This window comes from Dreissena polymorpha, chromosome 4 (genome assembly GCF_020536995.1).
Source record: "Dreissena polymorpha isolate Duluth1 chromosome 4, UMN_Dpol_1.0, whole genome shotgun sequence".
NCBI classification, from domain to species: Eukaryota; Metazoa; Mollusca; class Bivalvia; order Myida; family Dreissenidae; genus Dreissena; species Dreissena polymorpha.
Window position 1 is genome coordinate 65,624,132 of NC_068358.1, and position 23,773 is coordinate 65,647,904.

A 23,773-nucleotide genomic window follows, 5' to 3' on the forward strand; every position below is an offset into this window, starting at 1 on the left:
AAAATGCCTGACCGAATATGGTACAAACTTGTACCATATTCGGATGAAAAATGTACCACATTCGTTCCGAATATGATACACACTCATCATCGTAATCATCATCATCATCATCATCGTTATCTCATCATCATCATCATCATCATCATCATCGTTATCTCATCATCATCATCATCATCATCATCATCATCATCATCATCATCATCATCATCACATCAATTATCAACACCCCAATGATCATCATCGTTGTTATCTTTACCAACACCACCATCATCATCACCATCAAAACCAACATCATCATATCCATTATCATGATCGTAATGGTGATCACAAAAGTTTTTTTTGTGATGATAATGACAGCGATGTTTTCGGTCGATAATGAGGATGTTGTGATGATGATGACGACGATGAGAATATCATCATCATCATCGGCCAATAAACATCGCCATCATCATCATCACAAATATTTTGTTATCATCATCATCATTATCATCATCGTCGGCCGATAAACATCGCCGTCATCATCATCTAAAAACTTATCATCATCATTATAACCATCATCATCGTCCGATAAACATCGCTGTCATCATCATCCCAAAACGTTTGTTATCATCATCATCATCATCATTATCATCATCATCATCATCATCACCACAATCATCAAACCCCAATCATCATAACCACTGTCATCATCATCACCACCACCATCATCATCACAATTTTTTTACCATCATCATCATCACAAATGTTTTGTCATCATCATCATCACATATTCATTTTACATTTTGTATTTTATAATTTGTTTCATTCAAGAGATTCAACAAACTTGTACTTTTTTCATTTATTGGTATACTGACAGGATTTTTCAAAGTAATATTGAAGAACATAGAACAGCATTTAAATTTTAATCCAACTGTAGCATTTTGACAAGACATAATATACATATATACATTCATTTTAGTAGCAGCCAAAATATCCCAAATGTGCTTCGTAAAAAGTTACCAGTAAATGAGCAAATGACAACAAATTTCCGGTAGAAGAACATAATCATCAATCACAAAAATAACATAACAGGTTTCCAAACACCGATATACATGTATATTTCACCTGTAATGTCTGTACATGACATCTATGATATCATACCAACCGATTCCACTAACACGCAAACGCAGCCATGCGTTTGCCCATTTTGGCCCCTTGATGATTTCTTTTATTGCCGAAATAAGACCGCTGTTTCTGCCCGCTCTTGTTAATAGGAAACGAACGCTAACAGGATTTCTGTTACTAGTATCTAGTCCAATATCCGGCCGAATGTAAATTCTAGGTGTTTGCAAACTCATTGACCTTATTAAATCTCTAAAGGGTTTGCCGACCTTCGCCAACACAAACTGGATTGACGGGTTTGATTGTATGCAGTACTTAAAAATTTCAACTTGAATGTGAAGTGGTAACATCAGAAATGGAAAAGTCGTTCGCTTCTGTGCCCTCCTATTGTTTATCATATCTTGAAGCTCTTTCAGGGCTGAACACACAGAGACGTCACCGTTGTCGCCAGAGTCACCGTTGTCGCCGGAGTCACCGTTGTCGCCAGACGCAGCGTTGTCGCCAGATGCAGTGTTGTCGCCAGACGCAGCGTTGTCGCCGGAGTCACCGTTGTCGCCAGACGCAGCGTTGTCGCCGGAGTCACCGTTGTCGCCGGAGTCACCGTTGTCGCTGGAGTCACCGTTGTCGCCGGAGTCACCGTTGTCGCAAGAGTCACCGTTGTCGCCAGACGCAGCGTTGTCGCCAGATGCAGTGTTGTCGCCAGACGCAGCGGTGTCGCCGGAGTCACCGTTGTCGCCAGAGTCACCGTTGTCGCCAGACGCAGCGTTGTCGCCTGACGCAGCGTTGTCGCCAGACGCAGCGCTGTCGCCAGAGTCACCGTTGTCATACGACTGTTCTAAGCGTGATATTATGTCCTTGTACACGCGTTGATTGATACGGATACTAACGTAATGCATGCCAAATCCTTCTGGGAAATACCCCAATGCAATTGTTCCAACATCACCATCGAACTTTCCATCTGCTGACACAATTGATGAGTGTTCTAGTCCTCGGGTAGAAACTACCAGGCACTGCAAATTATATTCTCTCATAAGTGCAATGAGCGTGAGGTTGTCGCTGTATGTCCCATTCTTAGACATATTCTTAACGTATTCATCAAATGTTTCATCATAGACAAAAGTTTCATAGAAATATCTGTTTTCTACAATGTGATGGACTGCTTCCTTACGTAAAGCATCTACGTCTTTGTATATACCAATTTTACCAAGTTGATGCGATATAGCAGCAAATTGACAATTTCCATCCGGATTTGGGTCCATGGCAATATTCACCCCATCCAACAACTGCAGATTTTCATGGTGTGTTAAAACATGATAGTACTTAGTTCTGTGATTTTGTTTCTCTGAGCGGTTCTGTTTTAATGAATGTTTTTTAATTTTTCGTTGTTTCTCTAACGCAACAGTTAGGCTAGTCATGTTTTCGACCCCAACCGATTTGCTTACGAATCCAAGTTCGGGTTTGTTCGGTACTTGAAATGACACGATATAAACACCATTTCGTTTTACTTTTTCTACCTTGCCTTCGATAACATATCTTTTGGTTGGCACCCTGGATTTTCGAAAGGGATAGCGAATTAATACTGTCTCTCCTACTTTGAACTTGCTTGGGGAAGTTGCGTTTTTCAACAGCGACCTGTAAGCCTTTTTATTTGCTCGCCGTATGGTTTTCTTTATTTCACGAGAACTATGACGTTCTTTGGTAAAAACATGACTTCTTCCGTAGTAGGCTTCAAAGGGCGTGAGACCCCCAAGAACTCGTTTGAAACTTGTGTTTATGGCATAGGCTAAATCTTGAAGCCCTTCGACCCAGTTAAATCCACGTTTACTTTTTGTTGCAAATAGAATCTTGGCCTTTATAACACTGTTTGACCTTTCACACTTGCCCTGTGATTGAGGATGATACGGCCTACTATTGATCATTTTGATGTTGTACTTGTTCAACAAAAGTTTCATACTAGGGCCTTTAAATTCCAGTCCGTTGTCACATTGGATGATGTCAGGGGCAAGGTTAACCATCAACACGTCCTCTAATGCCTTTGCAACTTCACGCGAACTCTTCGTTTTCAGGGGTTTTGGCATAACGTACCTAGAATAAACGTCCACGACTTGTAGAATATAACTGTATGTGGACCCCTTGTAGCTAACACTTTGATTTTTCATGTTAATTATGTCAATCTGCCATCTTTTGCCTGGTTCCTCTTCTGTAATTGTCTTTGGCTTTGGCTTGTTTGTAAATCTCGGATACTTCTCATGGTAATACTTGCTATTGTACAGTATTTCAAGGATAGCTTGTTCCGAGAACCCCGTGTAATTTACTTTCAGTTTGTTGTAAATAACCCTTGCTCCACATCCTTTGTTTTCCATGAACATCTTCTCAACAAATCTAGGAAGATCTTCTTTCACAAGGACTTGCTTTCCGCCACACAATAAAGAACCCCGGTCACCAAGCTCGAAGTCCTTACGTTTTCTAATCATGGCCAAACAATTATTCTCTTCAGGTGTCCGTTTCTTCACAGGGACATCGAACGATCCGTTTAAACATCTGACAATAATGTCGTACTTCGACCTGGGCAAGCACCCTAATTGCTTCCTTTTTCTCCTAATTGCTTCCTTCATCTGAAATAATATAATAAGTTATTATACATTTATACTTCATTAGTTAATAGAGCTTGTATTGAACACCGCGTGTCGAAAACGAATGTCTCACGACATGAGCTGAGCTAAAATCACTCGTCTGATAGCTCCGCTAAAATTTACAATCCGAACTTCCGGGCAATATGCGCAATGAAAGTAGCAAGTACTTCATGTAAAGTTTCATTGAAATCCAACCGAATTCAAATTCAGGGGAAAAATAGCGGGCAAACTTATGGCGGTCAACGGACAAACGGTCTGTAGAAACCAATGCTACGTGGATGGAAGGGATATAAAGAAGGGGCCCTGGGGGCCTAGGTCGCTCACCAGAAGTCACGACTAGGCAGGGTTCGAAGGTCAAAGACCTATAAACTCCATAAAATTTAAAATGTTCAAATCTACAGATTACAGGAGCTCGATCTGATTTTGGTGGAAAATACACTTTCGAAAAAATGACTGTAGCTTAAATATTTTAGCAGTTTAGGAGTTACGCACCCGGAAGGAATGCCACGGACAATTGGATAGACGGACGGACAACTGCAAATGCACTCTGAGGGGGGGTGGGGGGGGCATAAAACATAAAATCAATGCATGTTAAAACATCAATGCATATTAAGACAACTGAAAATTAAAATTATGTACAGTACTTACTGTCAAGAATTCTTTTGAAGTTTGAAGAAAGTTTGGATTTCAATTCTTTCTAGTCGAAAATCACAACTTTTCTTGCCGACCGCCAAGTCAAATATGGTTACTGACTTCTGAGTAAGACTCGTGTGCAAAATTCCCGCCTTTTTAAAGCGGCACGTTATCAAAGAAAAAATCGGAAACTTCAAAGCTTTGTCGGCTTCTCAGCAATATGACGTCGGAACGACAAATCAACTTTACAAAGTAATGTTTAGGAATACAGTCACACCTGTCTAAAGCAGCCAGTCAAACATCCTTATTTTTGGAGAGATATATTCATTTAAAAGAGCTCAAAATCTCTTAAATCGGATTTTGGTGAAAATACACTTTCGAAAAAAAAAGTTTTAAAAATTTGAAAATTGCTATTAATGATCTCCACGAAAGTATCTGGCCCGCCCGGGAATCGAACCCAGGCCGCCTGCGTGCCAATCTGACGCGCAACCGACGGAGCTAGCCGGCGAAACAGTTACACAACCAGCAAAATCCATGTAAAGTGTGGTTAGGTTAGCTGTTTCTGTTACTGCTAGTTACGACGACGACGACGACGACGACGACGATGATGATGATGATGATGATGATGATGATGATGATGATGATGATACTTTTGTCACTTCCAATATTAGGTTAATACAATGTATTTGAGTTTGAAAAAAAGTTTACACATCGGCAGACTATTTCATTTATTAAGAAATACATAATTTATGTACCATATACGTAGGCCATTTTCATTTTTATGAGTATTTTTGGTATGTACCAAATACGTTTTGGCGAGCATAGAAAAACTTATTCCAACCGAATATGGTACAATGTTTGTACCATATTCGGTCGAAAATTGTACCATCTTCGGTCCGAGTATGGTACATTTGTACCATATTCGGCCGAATATGGTACAAATGTACCATATTCGTTTTTGTACCAAATACGGTCCGACACACGTCCTATACTTTCCATTTGTAAAACGCCTTTCACAACATAATCAAATATATTCGCCTACATAAAACATGCAATTAAAACATATCTCAAATAAATATATTCCGATTAAGCACATTTCGGTTCGCATTTGTCTTGTTATCTTGTCAACAGAAAGTGAGGTATAATATAGCATTGTTCGCCGAATACACAACGTCTAGCGCGATTTCTGCCTTTTGATTTCTGCATCACCGTGATTTGGCCAACCTTGTCATCTACTTTCATCACCGCGATACACCGTGGAACACCGTGGAACGCAGTGATGTCGCCGTGGCGAATCGCGGTGACAGGCTCTATAAAATATGTTGATAAAAACTCGAGCGCGGGCGTTATTGGGCAATAAATCTCACGGTGGATCACCGCGATCACGGTGGACCACCGCGGCCTTGGTAATTTGCGGTGATTTACAGGTTAACGTGAATAAACATGAATATAAAGATATATGTTTCATTTGTATTTCATATGTCCTTCATTTGTTCCACTTATTTAAATATCATATTTACCCTCTCTACAGAATCATTTGACATGTCTTACATCGAGAGTGAATATAGATTGCGTGTCATGCTTCATGCTTTGTTTCAATTGTTTCTGCATGGAGTTAGACTTGTTGTTTTTTATATTTACAGATTTGTTTTTGATAGCATTTCGAAAATTACCTTATGGTCACTGTACAAATCTTGGGATGTCACTCATTGTATAGAAGCGAGTGACCTTTTATTTCAAATACAGTATAGTATGATGGTGTTCAAAATAGTTTAAAAATAACAGCATACCATCGTATATAGGATATAACCTAATGATTGAATAATCACTACATACGTTTATGCAAGGTTGCCCGTAAATTGACAAGATGTTTTTGGACACATGTAACCGAAAATTGGTTGTGCGTAATCGACTCTGCGGCAAACGAAATCAAGTTACTGGGTTTAAATTGCGATAACCTGAATTACTCGAGGTTCGGGTATTTAAACATGATGCTTTCCACTATATAAACAAAAAGTATACAATGTCATAAAATGTATCATTGGATAAAATGTACATATACGATTCTAAGAACACAGCAAATGCTTTAAACATGAAAATTCACATAGCAATTTTAACAAGTTATTATCACCTTGCTTTCATTTTGTGTAATAAAAACATGTTGTTGACAACTATCTGCACTGGACCGTTGTTACAAAAGGCAAACGGCATTGCAGAACACCAGTATGGGATCAACAAACATGGAGAACGGAAACTCTATTCCTGGTTAGTGCATGACAAGAAATATAATGGCCAAACAAAGGACAGTTTTAAGTAAAAATGTTTCATCCTGTCTTTCCCGTTTTGTCGGACTATTTTAGAGTAAACAGCTTTACTGATAAACAGCTGGTGTATATCAATTGCAATGTTTACCAGCAATTATTAACAGATAACAACTCCTGAATCGATAAAACGTCGTTATTAGAACTCAATAGCCATGCTTTCAGCTAAAACATGTTGTGCTGCAATTTATGCATGTAAACATATGTGACAATATTCCATTACAAAATAAAACATTTACCACCCGTGCATAACACAAGAACTGTTAACAATATAAAACAAACACTCCAAAAATAGTCTTTGCAGACATTTGAAGATAAATGTTGATATGTAGGAGCATTTTACTTGGACGTAGGAACGCAAATTGCAAATTTTTCAAACTGATCGCGTTAGTTCAATAATTATCGTAAATACAACGCTTAGTTGTCATTTTGTAAAGGCTTCTTAGGAATTCAGATTTCAACTTAACTACGGCAAAGTTATGACCGTAAATATTGAACTGCATCCCGGCACATGTAAAGAACGTTTGTTTAAACAAATACTTAACGTTTTTAAACTAAAACATTCTGCGTACATAGATACATGCCTACAAAAGATAGGCTCAACCAACACCGATCAAAGTCTATATTGAATAATATGTTCCACGAATCAGTTATTAAACAATAATTTATCGAACGGACACAGTAAGATGAACTTTTCCTCAATCGAAACCTTAAAATGTGTAATAATTTTTATGTACCACTTGTCCTATACGATAACACTTGAAAATCAAAAGTGACAGAACGTCAGATTCTTACATTGTCTCTAAAAGGCAACATTGAAAATGGCGTTTTTTACAACCTAATTCACTTCTTGGCAGCCGATGGCATATTATTACAGACGCCGAGTTCCTCGATCGGTAAATTGCTAATCTGATGTACGGAGCGTCATTTCCAGGGTCTGGCAATTCATCAACAAAAACGGAGAGTTACGGTAATAACAATATAGATGTATGTTAAGTTATTATTCATCTGAAGTTGATTCCAAGTAAAGTCAGATTTGCATTACACATATTAAAATTTTAAATATTGATAATAAGATCGGGGAATATAATTTAAACGATAAAATAGCAACTAACGTGTGTATACAACACTATACCATGGTCCGATCCTACAGCCCTGGAGAAGGAAATGGGCAAATATTAATGATTATATTATTCGTCTTTGTACAAAATATGCAACAGTCTGCGATATGAACAAGGAATCTGTATAATCGACATACTTTTTCAGGAAAATGTAAGCTCCAAAGTAGGTATCCAATATAAGTATATGGATTAGAGTGCAATAACGATACAGCAACTGTACTGCGAAACTACATAAGTAGCGTTAAATAGTGGAAAATTAACACAAAATAGTGTATTAAGTTCATTAAAAGGACTTCATCATTATATTTGTTTATACATCAGAATTTACTGGTCGTTAATACCGAGAGTTTGCACTGTTATAAACACACTCTCATCCTCTTAAACATCAGTCCAAAAGTAATTTTTTCAAAAATATGTATGGAAATATGAAACATAAACTAAGTAACTTAGTGAGAATTTCATTCAAACAAGCCTAAATCCAAAAAGGCACCTCTGGAGTATTTACTTACATGTTTGAGATGGTGCACTGCACCATACATTAAAGCAATATTTGTATCAACAGTAGGAAAATGCTAACACCCGTTTTCCATGAACATGACACTGAATATACCCTGTTAGCCTCAACTTCCCTAGGCTGAAATGTTCCATTACCATTAATAGGAGAGAACCCCGCCAATCCGGACGAGTTGGTAATTGATGAACACACTTCCAGACCTGTGGGTGTGATATTGATTTACAGAGGGCGACACAAATCTTGCCTTCTAATTCCAACGAACATCAAATACTTAGCCTTGAACATAATCTTGTCATTGAAGCATTGGTTCTCCGTTTGAATAATTTTACGCATCGGACAAAAACCGAAATAAATAAAATAACTTGTTCAGAGATTGGGGGATTTTTTAAAAAGTTTTACAGTAAATGAATTAAATTGCTAGATATTTACCACGGAGCTGTAGAGTTTTTTTTATCATAATTACAAGATTGTAATTTAAGAAAGATACAAAATAAAAATGCTTTCAAACGTCGGGCCCGAAACAATGTCTTTATAAAGCTAATTTTACACCACTTCAAGAGATAGTGACAATAACAGAATCATTGAACATTATTTAACCGTTTCGCGTTTGTGACGAATTATAATTTTGTCAACTTCAAAGGATGATAATTTATACACGAAGCAGCATTTCCTGTGAAAAGTGTGGGTAAGATAGTGTCCTCATGTAACTGAAACAGAACAAAACAAACGGTGAGAAAACGTTATCTTATACGGAAGTTAGTCGAGCCCTATACGAAACACTGGCAGTTTTCCGTATACATTTTGTACATAAAACACTTGTTACAACATATGGCGTCTAACATATCACCCGGCATGTAGTCATGTTAATTTTCGTTCGATATTTTACCTGAAATATGATCGTCTGTCTCTGTACTGATTCTGTATTTCGCAATCCTATAAGGTATTTTAAGATTTTCATTTTAAAGGGACCTTTTCACAGGTTCTGGCATGTATTGAAGTTTGTCATTAAATGCTTTATATTGATAAATTTAAACATTGGATCTAAAAAGCTTCAGTAAAAAATCTAGAATAAAATTTAAAAGAAAAAAAAAGTAACCCTCAACAGGGCTCGGACCACTGACCCCTGGGGTCCTGGAGTCAAAAGACTCACATTTAGACCACTCGGCCATCCGTGCTCATACAATGGGAGATGTATTTTAAAACGTGGAAAGGCCCCTTTAAGGCCTTCAGAGATTTATTTGGGGACGTGCACCAACATAAGAACACGATAAACATGGGAGCTTTTTCATTATTATGTTATTTTTAGCCTTATAGTTTATTATAATACCACACTCTACGGAGTGGAACAGGGTGTTCGGAATGTCGCAACATCTATAAAGTGGCCTTGATGGAAATATAGTGATTGATATATTGGCTTTGAAATGCACCTGATATTATATGTTAAACCACCCATAAATAATACGAATATTACAACGGGTAATTGTAGATTAAGATAAGGGCCGAGAGTGTCATGTGTCGCTTATCCGAGTTCATATTACTCACTATCAAATATTACAAAGGTTAAAAACTGGAGAAAAATGTTCCAACACACATATATAAAAATTTAGCAATCAAAACATCTATAGTATTAACAAGAGTTTCCTTAAGTTTGACTTCGTGGCCTAAACTATTAATCCACATGACCTGAATCAAACTATGCTTGAGCCGCCTTACGAATAATATTTTTACTAAGTTGCATCTTCTTTTGGAGGAACAAGTTGGCCTCTAGAGTGTTTTCAGCCTTATGCTTCTAAACGTTTTATTGGAAACAGTCCTTGCTAGTTTTCGACCTTACAGGTTAGAACGCAACCTGTGCTTTATTGGTGCAACCTGTGTTTTATTGGGTTAAGTATTCGGACAAGATTTCGTTTAGATTGAGCAATAAATGTGACCTCTAGAGAGAAATAAGCTTCTTTCATTTTGAACTTGGACCTGCTTTCTGACTCAACATGACCATGCTTTAGACTCAATCTTGATATAATTGGATACAATTTTCGGACTACGTTTCACGAACAATTGGCAATAAAAGAGACCCCATGATTGCTAAAAGCTTTCACGTCAATTTGATATAGTTTTGACTTCACAGAAATGTGTTCAGAAACAGTCTAGATATCTTAGTAGCACATGTTCAGGTCAAGTTTCATGAAGAATGATTATATATTTGACCTCCTGTTTGTTGAGCTTCTTATATAAGTCAATCTCGACCTTTGTTATAATTGAGACGAATGTTCCATCTATTGCAACACTACCCCACTTATAAAGTCACATAATACTTGAAGGCTATATAAGCAATAGGTATCGCACTTTCTGCGTATGTCTATATAGAAAACAAACATTGTTCCCAACGTAATGTTTTGCACCATCACGTACAATATCCACATCCGTTTGAGAGCGTTTCAGGCACATCCACTTGAAGCTACTCAATTTGGCCAAAAGCTCAACGCTAAGCAAAATGTCCGCTATTTTCGGGAACCGGACACCAACAACGAGCGAGGCCTGGTATTGTAATAATTCGCATGGGGAGTTAGAGGGTTAGGGTAAAGGTAAGGGTAAGGGGTCGGGTTTGGGTAAGGGTTAGCCTAACCCTAAACCTAACCCGACCCCTAACCATAACCTAACCATAACCCAGGGTTATCTCCCTTATACCAGGCCTCGTTTTTCTGGTCGATTTGAATTTATTGAAATGCTTCATCAGCACTCATATGTCAGCATATAGTATCCGGTAACGCACAATGTAAAAGTAACTGCATCATTTGTAGGTTCGAAAAATTGTGTCTGTGACATTTGACTACAATTCATGCCCAATTGTGTTTTAATCGAAATTGCTATTCTTGCGTTACCACTGTATTGCATTGCTACACCTGAATGACCTTTCAACTCCTTAACTTATCAACGTACACGCTTAACATTAGGAAATCACACTTTCTACATATTTTCCTGAACTCGTAATATATTTAATGAACCGATGTCTTAAGCAAATGTAAAACCTCGTATCTAATGTTAAATATTTGTACAACTCAATAGTGTCAACTTATTCAGACGGCCCATTTTTGTATTCGATCTCTACACCATTATGGTATATGAAAGTTTCGCAGCCTCACTTATGAAACATATGCTATTGTGTTGTTCAAATGGGTATTGTTATTATAATTGTAATGAACATACGGAAAAGCACGATAGTTACGTTAGATGTCATTCGGCAGCTGATTCGAACTGTATACTAAAAGCAAAATCCTTGTAATAAAACAATCTTATCTCATCCTCACTTTAATCTTTTTTCTTGACTAACTTTCTTTCTTTGGGTGCAGCAGCCTCTATGTAGAAGATTACAGAGGCGCCAGATATATCAAATACAGTATCAGTTGAAATACCTGTATAGAAGATTACAGAGGCGCCAGATATATCAAATACAGTATCAGTTGAAATACCTGTATAGAATATTACAGAGGCGCCAGATATATCAGATACAGTATCAGTTGAAATACCTGTATAGAAGATTACAGAGGCGCCAGATATATCAAATACAGTATCAGTTGAAATACCTGTATAGAAGATTACAGAGGCGCCAGATATATCAAATACAGTATCAGTTGAAATACCTGTATAGAATATTACAGAGGCGCCAGATATATCAAATACAGTATCAGTTGAAATACCTGTATAGAAGATTACAGAGGCGCCAGATATGTCAAATACAGTATCAGTTGAAATACCTGTATAGAAGATTACAGAGGCGCCAGATATATCAAATACAGTATCAGTTGAAATACAAGTACCTCTAGATAAGCCACAACTGCATGCAACCTTTCTGATCAACTTATCTTGAAATAGAGCTATAGGTTGTACTAGAGGTCACTTAGGTTATACAATAAAACAGAACATCTATAAGACATCTTCGTAAATCAAACCGAGCCGCGCTTTACTAGAATAGTTCAACATTACGAGCAAGGAAATGTGATAAGAAATATGAACATATATATAATGCTAACCTTTTATTTAATGTCAAAAGTGCATGATTTCAACTTGATGCACTGGTACGTACACTGAAAGGCATCTCATGAAAGCAACTAAAAGTATCTATTTCACTCCATTCCCTTATGTAATTTGGTCGCTGTATTGGGTATCTTGCTGTTAAGAGACGCCCGTGGATAAAATATTACGTATGTAACGTGTTTATTACGTGTACCAAAAGAATTTAAAAGCAAATCTCACTATGACTTATTGAATTTACCTAAGAGCACTGGATAAATACTCGGTTGTAATGCGATTCTTTGCAATGTATTTTGTATTTGGGTAAGCAGTGTATGAAAGCAACCGCCTTGGGATCAATAACATTATTCAGTCACGTTATTATGCTGCAGGCCTACCTGTAAACGCGACGTTGTCGTAAGTAAACGAATACAATCAAATATGTATTGTTCAAAGATTGCAATAAGAAGAATACATATATATTAACCATTGACCCTATATGTCATACAATTTTGCAATCAGTATCAGTTTCTTTGAACAAACTTGTCATCAGACCTCTAAATGATTATACATATGCTATAACTGTAACCGAGAAATTCAGTAATTACTTGCAAGATGTCAGTCAGTAACAATTTCATTTGCAGGTACTTTTCCTATGGTAAGTGGTTCGAGCCCAGTTGAGGGCTACTTTATTTTCTTTTTTTAATTGTATTCTTTTTTTTTAATGGAGATGTTTTGGTCCAGTGTTTAAATTTATCAATATAAAGCATTTAATGAGACACTTCAATATATGCCAAAATCTGTGAAAAGGCCCCTTTAAGCTTAAAATACCAATACGTTTCATACTATTCATACGCTATCGAAGAGAATTAAACTCAATTACCACAATTTACCAGAATCAGAATGTAAAAGAGTAATCAGATCGTTATTTTTTGGCATTAACAACATTTGCCTCATACACATAAACCAAAATCCTCAGTAGTTTTTCCGTTGTAACCTAAATCAAATCTATCACTATATACATGTTTAATCCACTCGCACATTTATTGTGTCACCGATATTAGGGGAGGTTTTACAATATAAGTTCTGAAATTAGATTTCCAAAATATGACCTTGTCGTAGAGGACTTTAATGTCTTTCATGCGTGCTACACATTGTCTCGTATATATGCCATCATTTGTGTTGGCTTTCTTGAACATGCTACACATTGTCTCGTATATATGCCATCATTTGTGTTGGCTTTCTTGAACATGTACAGCGTAAAACGTACGTCAATCCATATTCATGTTTTCTGCCGGTGGCGGTTGCCTACAAAGCTAAACGTCGTTTTTTTTAATTTACGAATATTAAGCCTGAACGGTTTTTGGAAATTGAACACACATTTGCTAAATAGCTCAAAGGACAAATAATCATCTGTATCACAAGCACCGACTATTACTCCTTTTGAATATGAATCGCACGTCGTCTTGATCGAACACAAATTTAAGACATAATTCGAATCACATGCTATTATTTTTCATCAATTAAAACTCTGGTTGAATACATTACAAGCAGATCAACGGCAATCAATCCTAAAATTTGCATAACAAATACAAACTACTGGTCGTTGTTTTGTGAGAATATCTTCACTAACATACAGAATATATTTTATACAACATAGCGTATGTCATAACATAATTCTAGGAATCGACAGGAGCAAATTGAAAACGAGCATCCGACGTAATATTTGAAGCGAACGTTTTAAGTGTATACTTAGGTTTGATCATCCAATTGTTGGTATGAATGTTGAATTATTGTACATGTGCTACACAAACCGCAGAGAAAGAAAACAATCGAACAACTATTTTTGTCAACATGTATGGTTTGGGCTTTCAACGAGGCGTATACAAAAAACACCCAATATCGAATAGTTGTCTTGTACACATTTTTCATATTATTATGTTGTCATCAAAGAGTGAAATAAGGAAATTAGGACATTTTGAGGTTTAAAACCACGCATGTTATCAATACATTGAGTATAAAACATATGCAATCGTTGAAAGTAACATTGAATAGTTTTTACCATAGTTAAACGTAAACGAATATTACAATTAAGAATCAACGAATGCTATTTGCAATAATTTAAAAACGCAATATTATAACGTTTGTTCCTAACATAGACAGCCTTTATAAAGTCTCAAGATTTCAATTATGCGAATTGTATGGACATCTAATAACAAACAATCACGATGTTATCATTCATATTACTAAAATCTGTTTCCTCATATACATTTTATTATTCTTACTAATCCATTTTCATTGCACTTACCACATAAGGTGTAAATATGATTAACTTTTAAATATGAAAAAATACATCCTAAATATCCGGACAATAGTATACATGAGCAGATTGTAGTGTTGAGACAATCGATGCTAACATAAATAGCATCTTTGTCTGCACTCGTTCGCCGCTTTATTACACTCTCTCACAATTTCAAGAAAAAGTGAAAACAAAAAGGCTATGTTGAGTAAAAATTAAACCTGACAATTGAATACTTTTGGGTCGATCCTTTACAGGGCTAATTGTTTCTTAGTGATTTCCCACAGGTGGATGTCATGAAATGGTTTTAGTCCATGCATGATAACTCCATTGACTTATGCAACAGGATATCAAATCGAACTTCGAACATCTGACACTACAAAGCTCCTTGGATATAACAACTTTTTCTAAGAACCGTCTCCTTGGCCAAGTTGTTTGAGAAAGTGCAAATGACCTCGGATGACAAAGGTTTAAGATTCACACGACGCTGTAAAATAAAAAAAAACTTCACTTTTTACTTAACATAAAAAAATAGCTTTTTACTAAATATAAACAAACATTAATAGCAATTATATAGTTCTCTCCACCGAGTGACGTGTTGATAACTTACGAAACTATTCAAAGTTTAATAATGCATAAAAGTTGTGTGCAAAATAACTATGCGTGAAGCGAAAGGCGGTTGTACAAAGTTGTTTTCTTTAATTGGGTATAGTCCTTATACGTGGCTTAAATAAACATTTACCACTAAGCTTCGTATATATCTATAAAAATCTGTCGCACAGCTAATAAATTCCGGCCATTAATCAACACATAATACTAGGAAAATATAGATGCAAGCAAGTAATAACGCTTTGTAGATAATAGACTGCAGTCGTGGGTAATTTGACACAATGTTTTAATGTCATGTATACCTCCATTGATAGAGGCATATAAACAGACAGACGGGTATGAATGGAAATATAATAAGTTGAAACACCGTATTCAACACACGTATTAATTACTGCACACAACAAAATATAAAATAAAAAAGCCACATGTGAGAAAGGATACTGAGAAAACATGGAAAACTACAATAAATCCACTACGTAAAATCAACTACGGAACATACAAACAAATATATATTTAATTACATATTTAAAAAATATATTCTACTAAAATTGGAAATAATATATTAAACGTCGTTTTCTCAACTGACTTAACGGGCGTTATAATACAAATTCGTAAAAATGCATAAAAATATGTTTTAAAAATTTCGAGATTGATAAGTGATTTCGAGTGCAACTATACAACTGGCCACACATATTGAACAATAATTAGTTACCACAATCAAGCTCAAGCAACATTACGCACATGATCCACTTCCGTTTGAGTGCGTCTCAGACACTTCCGCTTGAGTTTGCTCAATTTGGCCACAAGATCCATAGTCAAATAAACAATCTCTTTTGGTCCGATGATATTTACTTCAAATGCTTCTTGATGCAGAAAATAATGTATAACGTAAACATTTTAATCGCGTCTCCAAATAAACACATACAGGTCAACCCAATAGATGCACTCGTGAAGAGGCTGCAAATTAACTACGAACTACTCACAAATGAACTCAATTGAATAATTGCAGTAACATAACCCGAACACTATCCCTTATTTTACTGTTCTTCTTAAACAAATCCACCAATCATGCTATATAAAACACGATTATAATAGGCCATTGCTTGTCAAACGCAAAACTGCGCATTAGACATTAACTTCAATTCGTATCCAATGAACTACACAAGAAAATATTGATCAAATTTATTATCACGATTATCCCACACTCCGTTACTACTGTATCACATCGCAACACTTGAACAGACATTTCAACTTCTTTTTACCATTCAAGAGACTGCGGTTATTCCTAACACCGAAATATGATATGCATCGACGATGTAAACCGCTTTGCCTTCTCTTTCGCATACTGACGATGTTGACACTACCAAGCGCGCACTTAATGCAACGCCAATTTGTCAAAAGGAATTCCTACAGCTACAGATTTAGAGCCTCTATTAATATAAATTATTTCGCTTTGGTTATTTTTTGACAAATTGCTTTGCGCTCATGCAACACAACGATAAAAGCGATTCCGTTGCTATTTTGAACACGTTACTAATCTAATATTAACATAATACCATTAACCTAGGCCAATGTCGTTGTTAAAGTCCTAAAGATTATTAAGGCACTACGCATGTTATGTCACGTGCAACCAAAGAGCTGGTCAATTTAGAACCAACACAATGGTGATGAGTGTCCTCCGAATCATATGGGGCAGCAGTAAATTACAGAAAGAAGTGTGGGCAATAAATACTGATAAAGAGATGTACTGTTAGTTTGTTAACTGACTGCCATTGTATGACTGAAATACTGTTGAGCACGGTGAAAACATCCAGCTCAACAAACACACCCATACCCTGTATTCCAACAACAAATGGCCATTTGCTTCAAATCAAAGTTTAGCGACTGGTAACAAAGAAAAGTGTTCTGAAAATGTTTCTGGAGTGTTTTTATTCCTATAGTATGCATTAACATGTGCGGCGAAATAATAACAACACCACTGTTTTATGCTTATATTAATATAAGGGTTTATACATTTTAGTAAAGAGGGTATACATCTTCTCATCGAACAAATCATCATGCAAAAATATACCGCAAAGTTAAGCCGTTTCCAATAAAGAATACGAAATGTCTGTGAACCATAATTTAAAAAATTATATTTTGTAGCATACATTAATTTCGTTTATGTTGTAGCATGCCTTTTTCACTGGAATACACAAGCCTTTTTAAACGTACTAACGTTTTTTTTCTTATTTCTCTTTTCAATTTTTCAGAACGTGTATTTAGTATGTTATATTCATCAATGATTTGAATATTTTTGAAACTTACAAGAGATTGCATATTGTCGTTTAAAGAGCACAAAAACGTATGCCTAGTTTGATTTTAACTTACTGCACTGGCTACATATGAAGACACGTATCGCATGAATGCGACTTAATTAATATCAGTACATTTCTGTAATCATGATGTTTTTGCGCAATGGAACATCGGTTTATTAGATTTACTTTATTAATTCAGGACACGTGTCCTTGTACTTAGTTGACTTCATCTTTATGCACTGGACAAAAACGCCGCAATAAATAGTTGAACAATGATTATTTTGTAACGTTATCATAAGATTAAATCGGCCATCTGTGTCTTGGGACGTGTCAAGTTTCGGACAAATAAGTATGATTTAACACTCTTTGTAAAAATAGAGGGTATGTGGATGGATAAGGCACACACAAATTATCAAAGCCACGTTCTTGGTGGTTTCATAAAAGTTTTTTTAAGTTATTATAATATTTAATTTATATGAAACAGTTCGACCCTATGCATCCAGGAAGGGAAATGTTGGCTCAGGCGCTGACTTTGCATCTACAAGTATTTTGCTTTGAGTGTTTCTCTTTATGTTTGTCCACATAAGTTTGCCTTCTGAATTGCTTGTAAATGAAGTCTCGAAATAAAGTAAATGAACTGAGAAATATATAACGCATTCAACGCACCGCATATAAACATCAAGTATCTTCTACAATGTGTTATTCATATACCAAAGAAAGTAAGTCTGTTTGTTATAAGTATATCTGTGATTGTGTATTGAACTTGGTATTGCAGTTGATGTGTTCAATTCGATTCCGATGCGTTGTTGCGGCGCCAAGACACCGACACCACAAAGTTAAACAAGATCAATTCATTTCACGATTAAACGTGTCGATTTGTTATTTCACGTCCATGCAGACCTCTTACTATATTAACTTTTAACCTTCTTATAACAGATATACACATTTAGACCACTAGTTTGTCAATGGTTTGTTCCCACCTAAATACTCATCTTCAATATCGCCATATTTGTCTGGCTTTTTGGCTTTAAATATATATATATACACCAATAATTGTCATGACAATTTTCCAGTCAAGTATGAATTGGCAGACTTCGGTTAACAGACACTCGATGTTATCAGAAATAGTCTCCTTCGCGGAGTACCCCATGGAGTGGTCAAGCATTCCTTACACTTACAAAGGTCTTTTTCATTAAAAAACTAACATTAACTACACAAATGTCGCCCAATATATTCCGGAAAATTGGGTAATTCCACACAGTTTTAATGTCCTGTCACCATCACTGGATAGGTACATATGAGTAATTGGTTGGATATGAGAAGATGACCAGAAGAAACACTAATTACAGGTCACATCGAAAAGATTTCCTGCACCATAACTATATATTATGGCATGGGTTGTCAAGTCTATGTCTGCCACACATTAGATTTTTTTTAATACCATGCTTTTTTCAAATCACCACTTTTGCAATGCATGCAGGAGAGGTAAACTAAAATAAAAAATGGAATAGGGGGGCAGAATCAATGGGTTAAATAAACCAACCGATATAGACCGTGCTATTGATTACTATGAACAAGTGAATAAATGGTTAAATTGTAATATATAAATATGATGTTGAGGACCTTCTGAGTACTTGATTATGAAAAGTTCATCAAGATATTATTTGCTTAATGTGTAATTTTATAAGGAGCAAACCGTTTGTTAATTTATGAAAGCTACGTTTCGAACTTGATTTCACAGAAGACAGGAATATAAACTTGTAAAAATTTGCAAATTATATGATGAATGACTGTGAAGACATCTTAAGGCTAAGAGACAATACCACATGCAATAGTGCCAATTCGCGGTAAACTGCAATTAGACTCTATACACCCTTTGTTATTCTAGCCGTTACATGTTTTCACAGATTGATAAGAAGACGTGATGGAACACTATACAGATGAACGCGTTAAGCTTGTCCGCAAATGGACATTTCGCACGTTCTATATTGGGATGCGTTATAATTAGTTCTTGAAAATCTAGCATTGCGTAGTCTGATCCGATTCCATTGTCTGTATATATAGGCATAAGCGTTCTATTGCATTTGTCCTAGAATGTTATAAAGATACATCATCACCATCATCATCATCATCATCATCATCATCATCATCATCATCATCATCATCATCATCATCATCATCATCATCATCATCATCATCATCACCATCATCACATCATAATCATCATCACATCATCACCATCATCATCATCATCATCATCATCATCATCATCATCATCATCATCATCATCATCATCATCATCATCATCATCATCATTATCATCATCATCATCATCATCATCACCATCATCATCATCATCATCATCATCATCATCATCATCATCATCACCATCATCATCATCATCATCGTCATCATCATCATCATCATCATCATACTTGTCATCATAATTATCATCATAAGTATCATAATCATTTACATCATCATCATTTTAAGTCATTCATATCACTTTTTCCAGTAGCGTTAATGTGCATTTTAGAGGCCGTGTACTATTGTTTCATTTTAGTATAAATATATATTATGCGTTTATGTTTTCTTAACAATATAGAATTCAAATCATTGAATTGAGCCTTTATCTAAGTAAGATTTGAATCCCAGTTAAAACAATATAAATAATTCTTTTTGTTATGCACTGACAAACTTGAAACATCTTGGTTAAACAACAAGATGAGTCTAAATGTCAAAACAAGCGCCAGTCCATTAACTAAATGATACTTTCTGTACATAGCTGAAAATCATATAAATATGTACGTTTTGAATGACATACAAACTGCATCATTTTAATACATTCAATGTTTTTCTAAGCGTATATTGGAACAACTACGGTATCTAGCAATACCATTCAGGATTTATTAGGTGTGTTTTTGTCTTCAGCGGTAATTGTTGGACAGCTAATAGACGACTATCGTGTAATGTTGAAAATGTTATATATGATCCTGTCAATCATAAACAGTTAGACAATATTAACCTTAATTGTTTTGCCATTTTATATTGGCATATCCTTCATAATAAAACAGCGTCCGCGTTTAAGAAAGAAAGCAGCGGATGAGCGTGCCGAAAATAATATGTTATCGATTGAAATTTGCAGAAAATACTAAATAACATAAAACTAGTCGGTTAATAATATTATATCGATGTATATGTAAAAGCTATATTTCCATTTTTTTGTATAAATAATCTGGAATGAAATGCAAACTGATATAACATGAAACAATGACAGATCAGTATGCTAAAACATATGCCACTTGAGTGTTATGTGTTCCCAGTGTTAAAAATCTGGTACCAATAAACGAACGATGATACATTGTCTGTAGGGCTGTCACGATTCACCGGTATATCGGTATATCGCGGTACATGTCGTGAAAAAAATCGCACCGCGGTACGGCATTGCCGCACCGGTTTTTTTAATATTATTATATTAGCACAGATATAAATACATAACATAATTATTTTGATTTAGATATCGTTTTGAAAAATGTAGAAGCGATTCAAAAGGGCTAAATAAATAATCCGTTAATATCCAGGTCAAGCAAGCGCTTCCACTTGTAGATGTTTAACTTTCACGTTTAAAATACGGCGATGTATGGGTCCGTACCTTTTTTGGAATTAGGGACAGATTTCCTTTGGAAATAAGTTCATAATTATCCAAAAGATGTTTATTCTATTCCTTATTTTCTTTCTTTAGTATATCGATCGTTCAAAGCATGGCACTTCCGAATCATGTTATCTTAAGATTCTGAATAAGTCGAGGAAGAGTCAGAACGCTACGGATTTTCAATACTGGGCCCGCTGACTCCGCATTTTGAACATGCCCTTGAAGCGTTCGATTTACACAGATCGTAGTCACAGCTATTGTAAACAACATGGCGGACATTTTAGAAAAAGACGCGAACAATAACAATAACTACTTCTATCAAGTTTATAACAGTTTCTTTTACAGTTTCTAGTCATACTATGATACCAGTGTTTTCTGATTATTGAGTTTAATAAAGGTTGTAAAACTTGTTATTCTGCTGTTTTTTTTCACAGATACATATTCTGTAAAATATCGCGGTACGTACCGCGATACAGTGTTGCCGTACCACGATATACCGCGGTACGCTCACGGCGTATCGTGACAGCCCTAATTGTCTGTGTCTGGCGATTGTTTCGAAAAAGCGCCAATTAAGAAGCTCCTTATATGTATGTGTGTGTGCTTCAAAATGCGATAAACTAGACGTCACTTGTCATGTTATTAATAAAGGTATTGAATTGTTTTTTAATGAAACACTACATGGTTAAATATTTTATTATTTGAACAAAATCGTTTATACTGACAGTTTTATATGTTTGCAAAAATCAACGAATTAAGAAATGAACTTAAACAAATTTAACCCGCACTTAATTCTTAATTGACATAATGCATTACGCGGGCATTATGTAAGATAACTATACACGATGCAAGGCGCACCGTAATAAGTCACTAAAGTCTAACGTGAATAGTATGCAATATTTACAAGGCAGAATTCATTGTATTATATAACTGTGGCGTCATACGTTTTGAACAAAAAAAAAATTGGCGCAAATTATGACATAACACATTCAGCATTTACATTATTTAAAAGATCTGTAAAGAAATGTCACGCACAAAGTTCTTTGCACATTAAACCAATTTTTGCTACATCCAAAGAATTAAGGCTTACATAATATGTAGTCCATCCACATTTAGTTGAAATAAACATACCAAGGTTGTACCTTTAAAATGGTCCCGTTTATGAAAGCAATCTGGTACAATACATATAATGGGAAATAGTCTAATATATGAACCGCTGTGACATTAAACGGATATAATATCGCACTATGGATTGGAATATCAATAGCCATGCCATGAGCACAGGAAGTTAAACCGGTACATGTATGTTCAGATGAAGTTTAAAGCTACTACACACACACACACAAACACGCACACACATATATATATTATATATATATATATATATATATATATATATAATATATATATATATATATATATATATATATATATATATATATAATATTAATATAAATAAATAAATAAATAAATAAATAAATAAATAAATAAATAAATAAATAAAATGAATAAATAAATAAATAAATAAATAAATAAATAAAATGAATAAATAAATAAATAAATAAATAAATAAATAAATAAATAAATAAATAATAAATAAATAATAAATAATAAATCATTATGATCACTATGAAACAAGCGGGTTCCAGTTCATTAGGATTGTGTACACGGGATTTGATGTGTTTCAAATAAACAGGGCTTAAAATCGGCCTTTAAAGTCAAAATACGTTAATTTCATGAACACTAATGATAACAATATACTGTTTAAAGCAAAGGCTACCAAGTATTTTGTTAACGCAATACATGCATCCGTGGTTAACATATTGCTGTACTTGATACAACTTTAACTATATTTATTATCGAAGAGGTTATATTGAAACAATACTATGTGACTGCACATATCATTTATAAAGTTATGTTTACGTTAATATACGCGGTCAAAATAAAGAAATCCTCTTATTACCTTCATAATTAATAATCGACAAAGACATAAGTCGTTTAATGACGCATGATTCACGATGGAATCGTTAAAAATGAATCAAATATCATTCACATTTATCCCAGTTTTGTACAGCATAGTCTAAAACAATTGAAGAGTACTTACCGAAATATTTTCATTGATTAAAACATTACATTGCCGAATGATTGACTAATTGTATTCACGTTTATACGCAATCTGTAAAATTCATACAAACTTTAACTTCTGCGACAAAAGGGACAAATGCAGATACTCTCATACGACATAAACCGTTTCAAAACGTAACGTTATGTTTTGCATTGATCGTTCCAAGGTTGTGACACCATGTGTTTTCATCCGCGTTCGTGTTTGCCATATAACTTTGTCTATATATAATAGTATGGATATTTGTCAAATGCCAAAATAACGGACATCTTAGTAAAGATACAAATGATCTTCTTCAAATGAAACTAAATTTCAGAACTTACGATCTAAGGAATCCATTGCCATTTAAGAACTGTGACAAAATACTTTGTGACATAACAATTGGCGTAGGCATTACCTTGATAACAATGAAATGCGTCTCCAAGAAGTCCAACGCTCTTTAACTTTAAGAGTGCATTTAAATAAT

The 23,773-nt window shown here is 35.2% G+C and overlaps 1 protein-coding gene across 3 annotated transcripts in view; it reads right to left on the reverse strand.

Moving 5' to 3' along the window:
* Window positions 1–23,773, reverse strand: part of LOC127879873 (synaptotagmin-6-like) — a 58,603-nt gene that overhangs the window by 20,405 nt on the left and 14,425 nt on the right. Inside the window, exon 1 of one of the 3 annotated variants that reach the window (XM_052426942.1) lies at window positions 15,981–16,058. The exons of the other annotated variants lie outside the window; for them this stretch is intronic. Coding sequence (XP_052282902.1) covers window positions 15,981–16,052 — 72 coding nt within the window. The 5' untranslated portion in view covers window positions 16,053–16,058. Of the gene's footprint in view, window positions 1–15,980; window positions 16,059–23,773 lie in introns of those variants that run through there. 3 annotated transcript variants of the gene reach the window in all.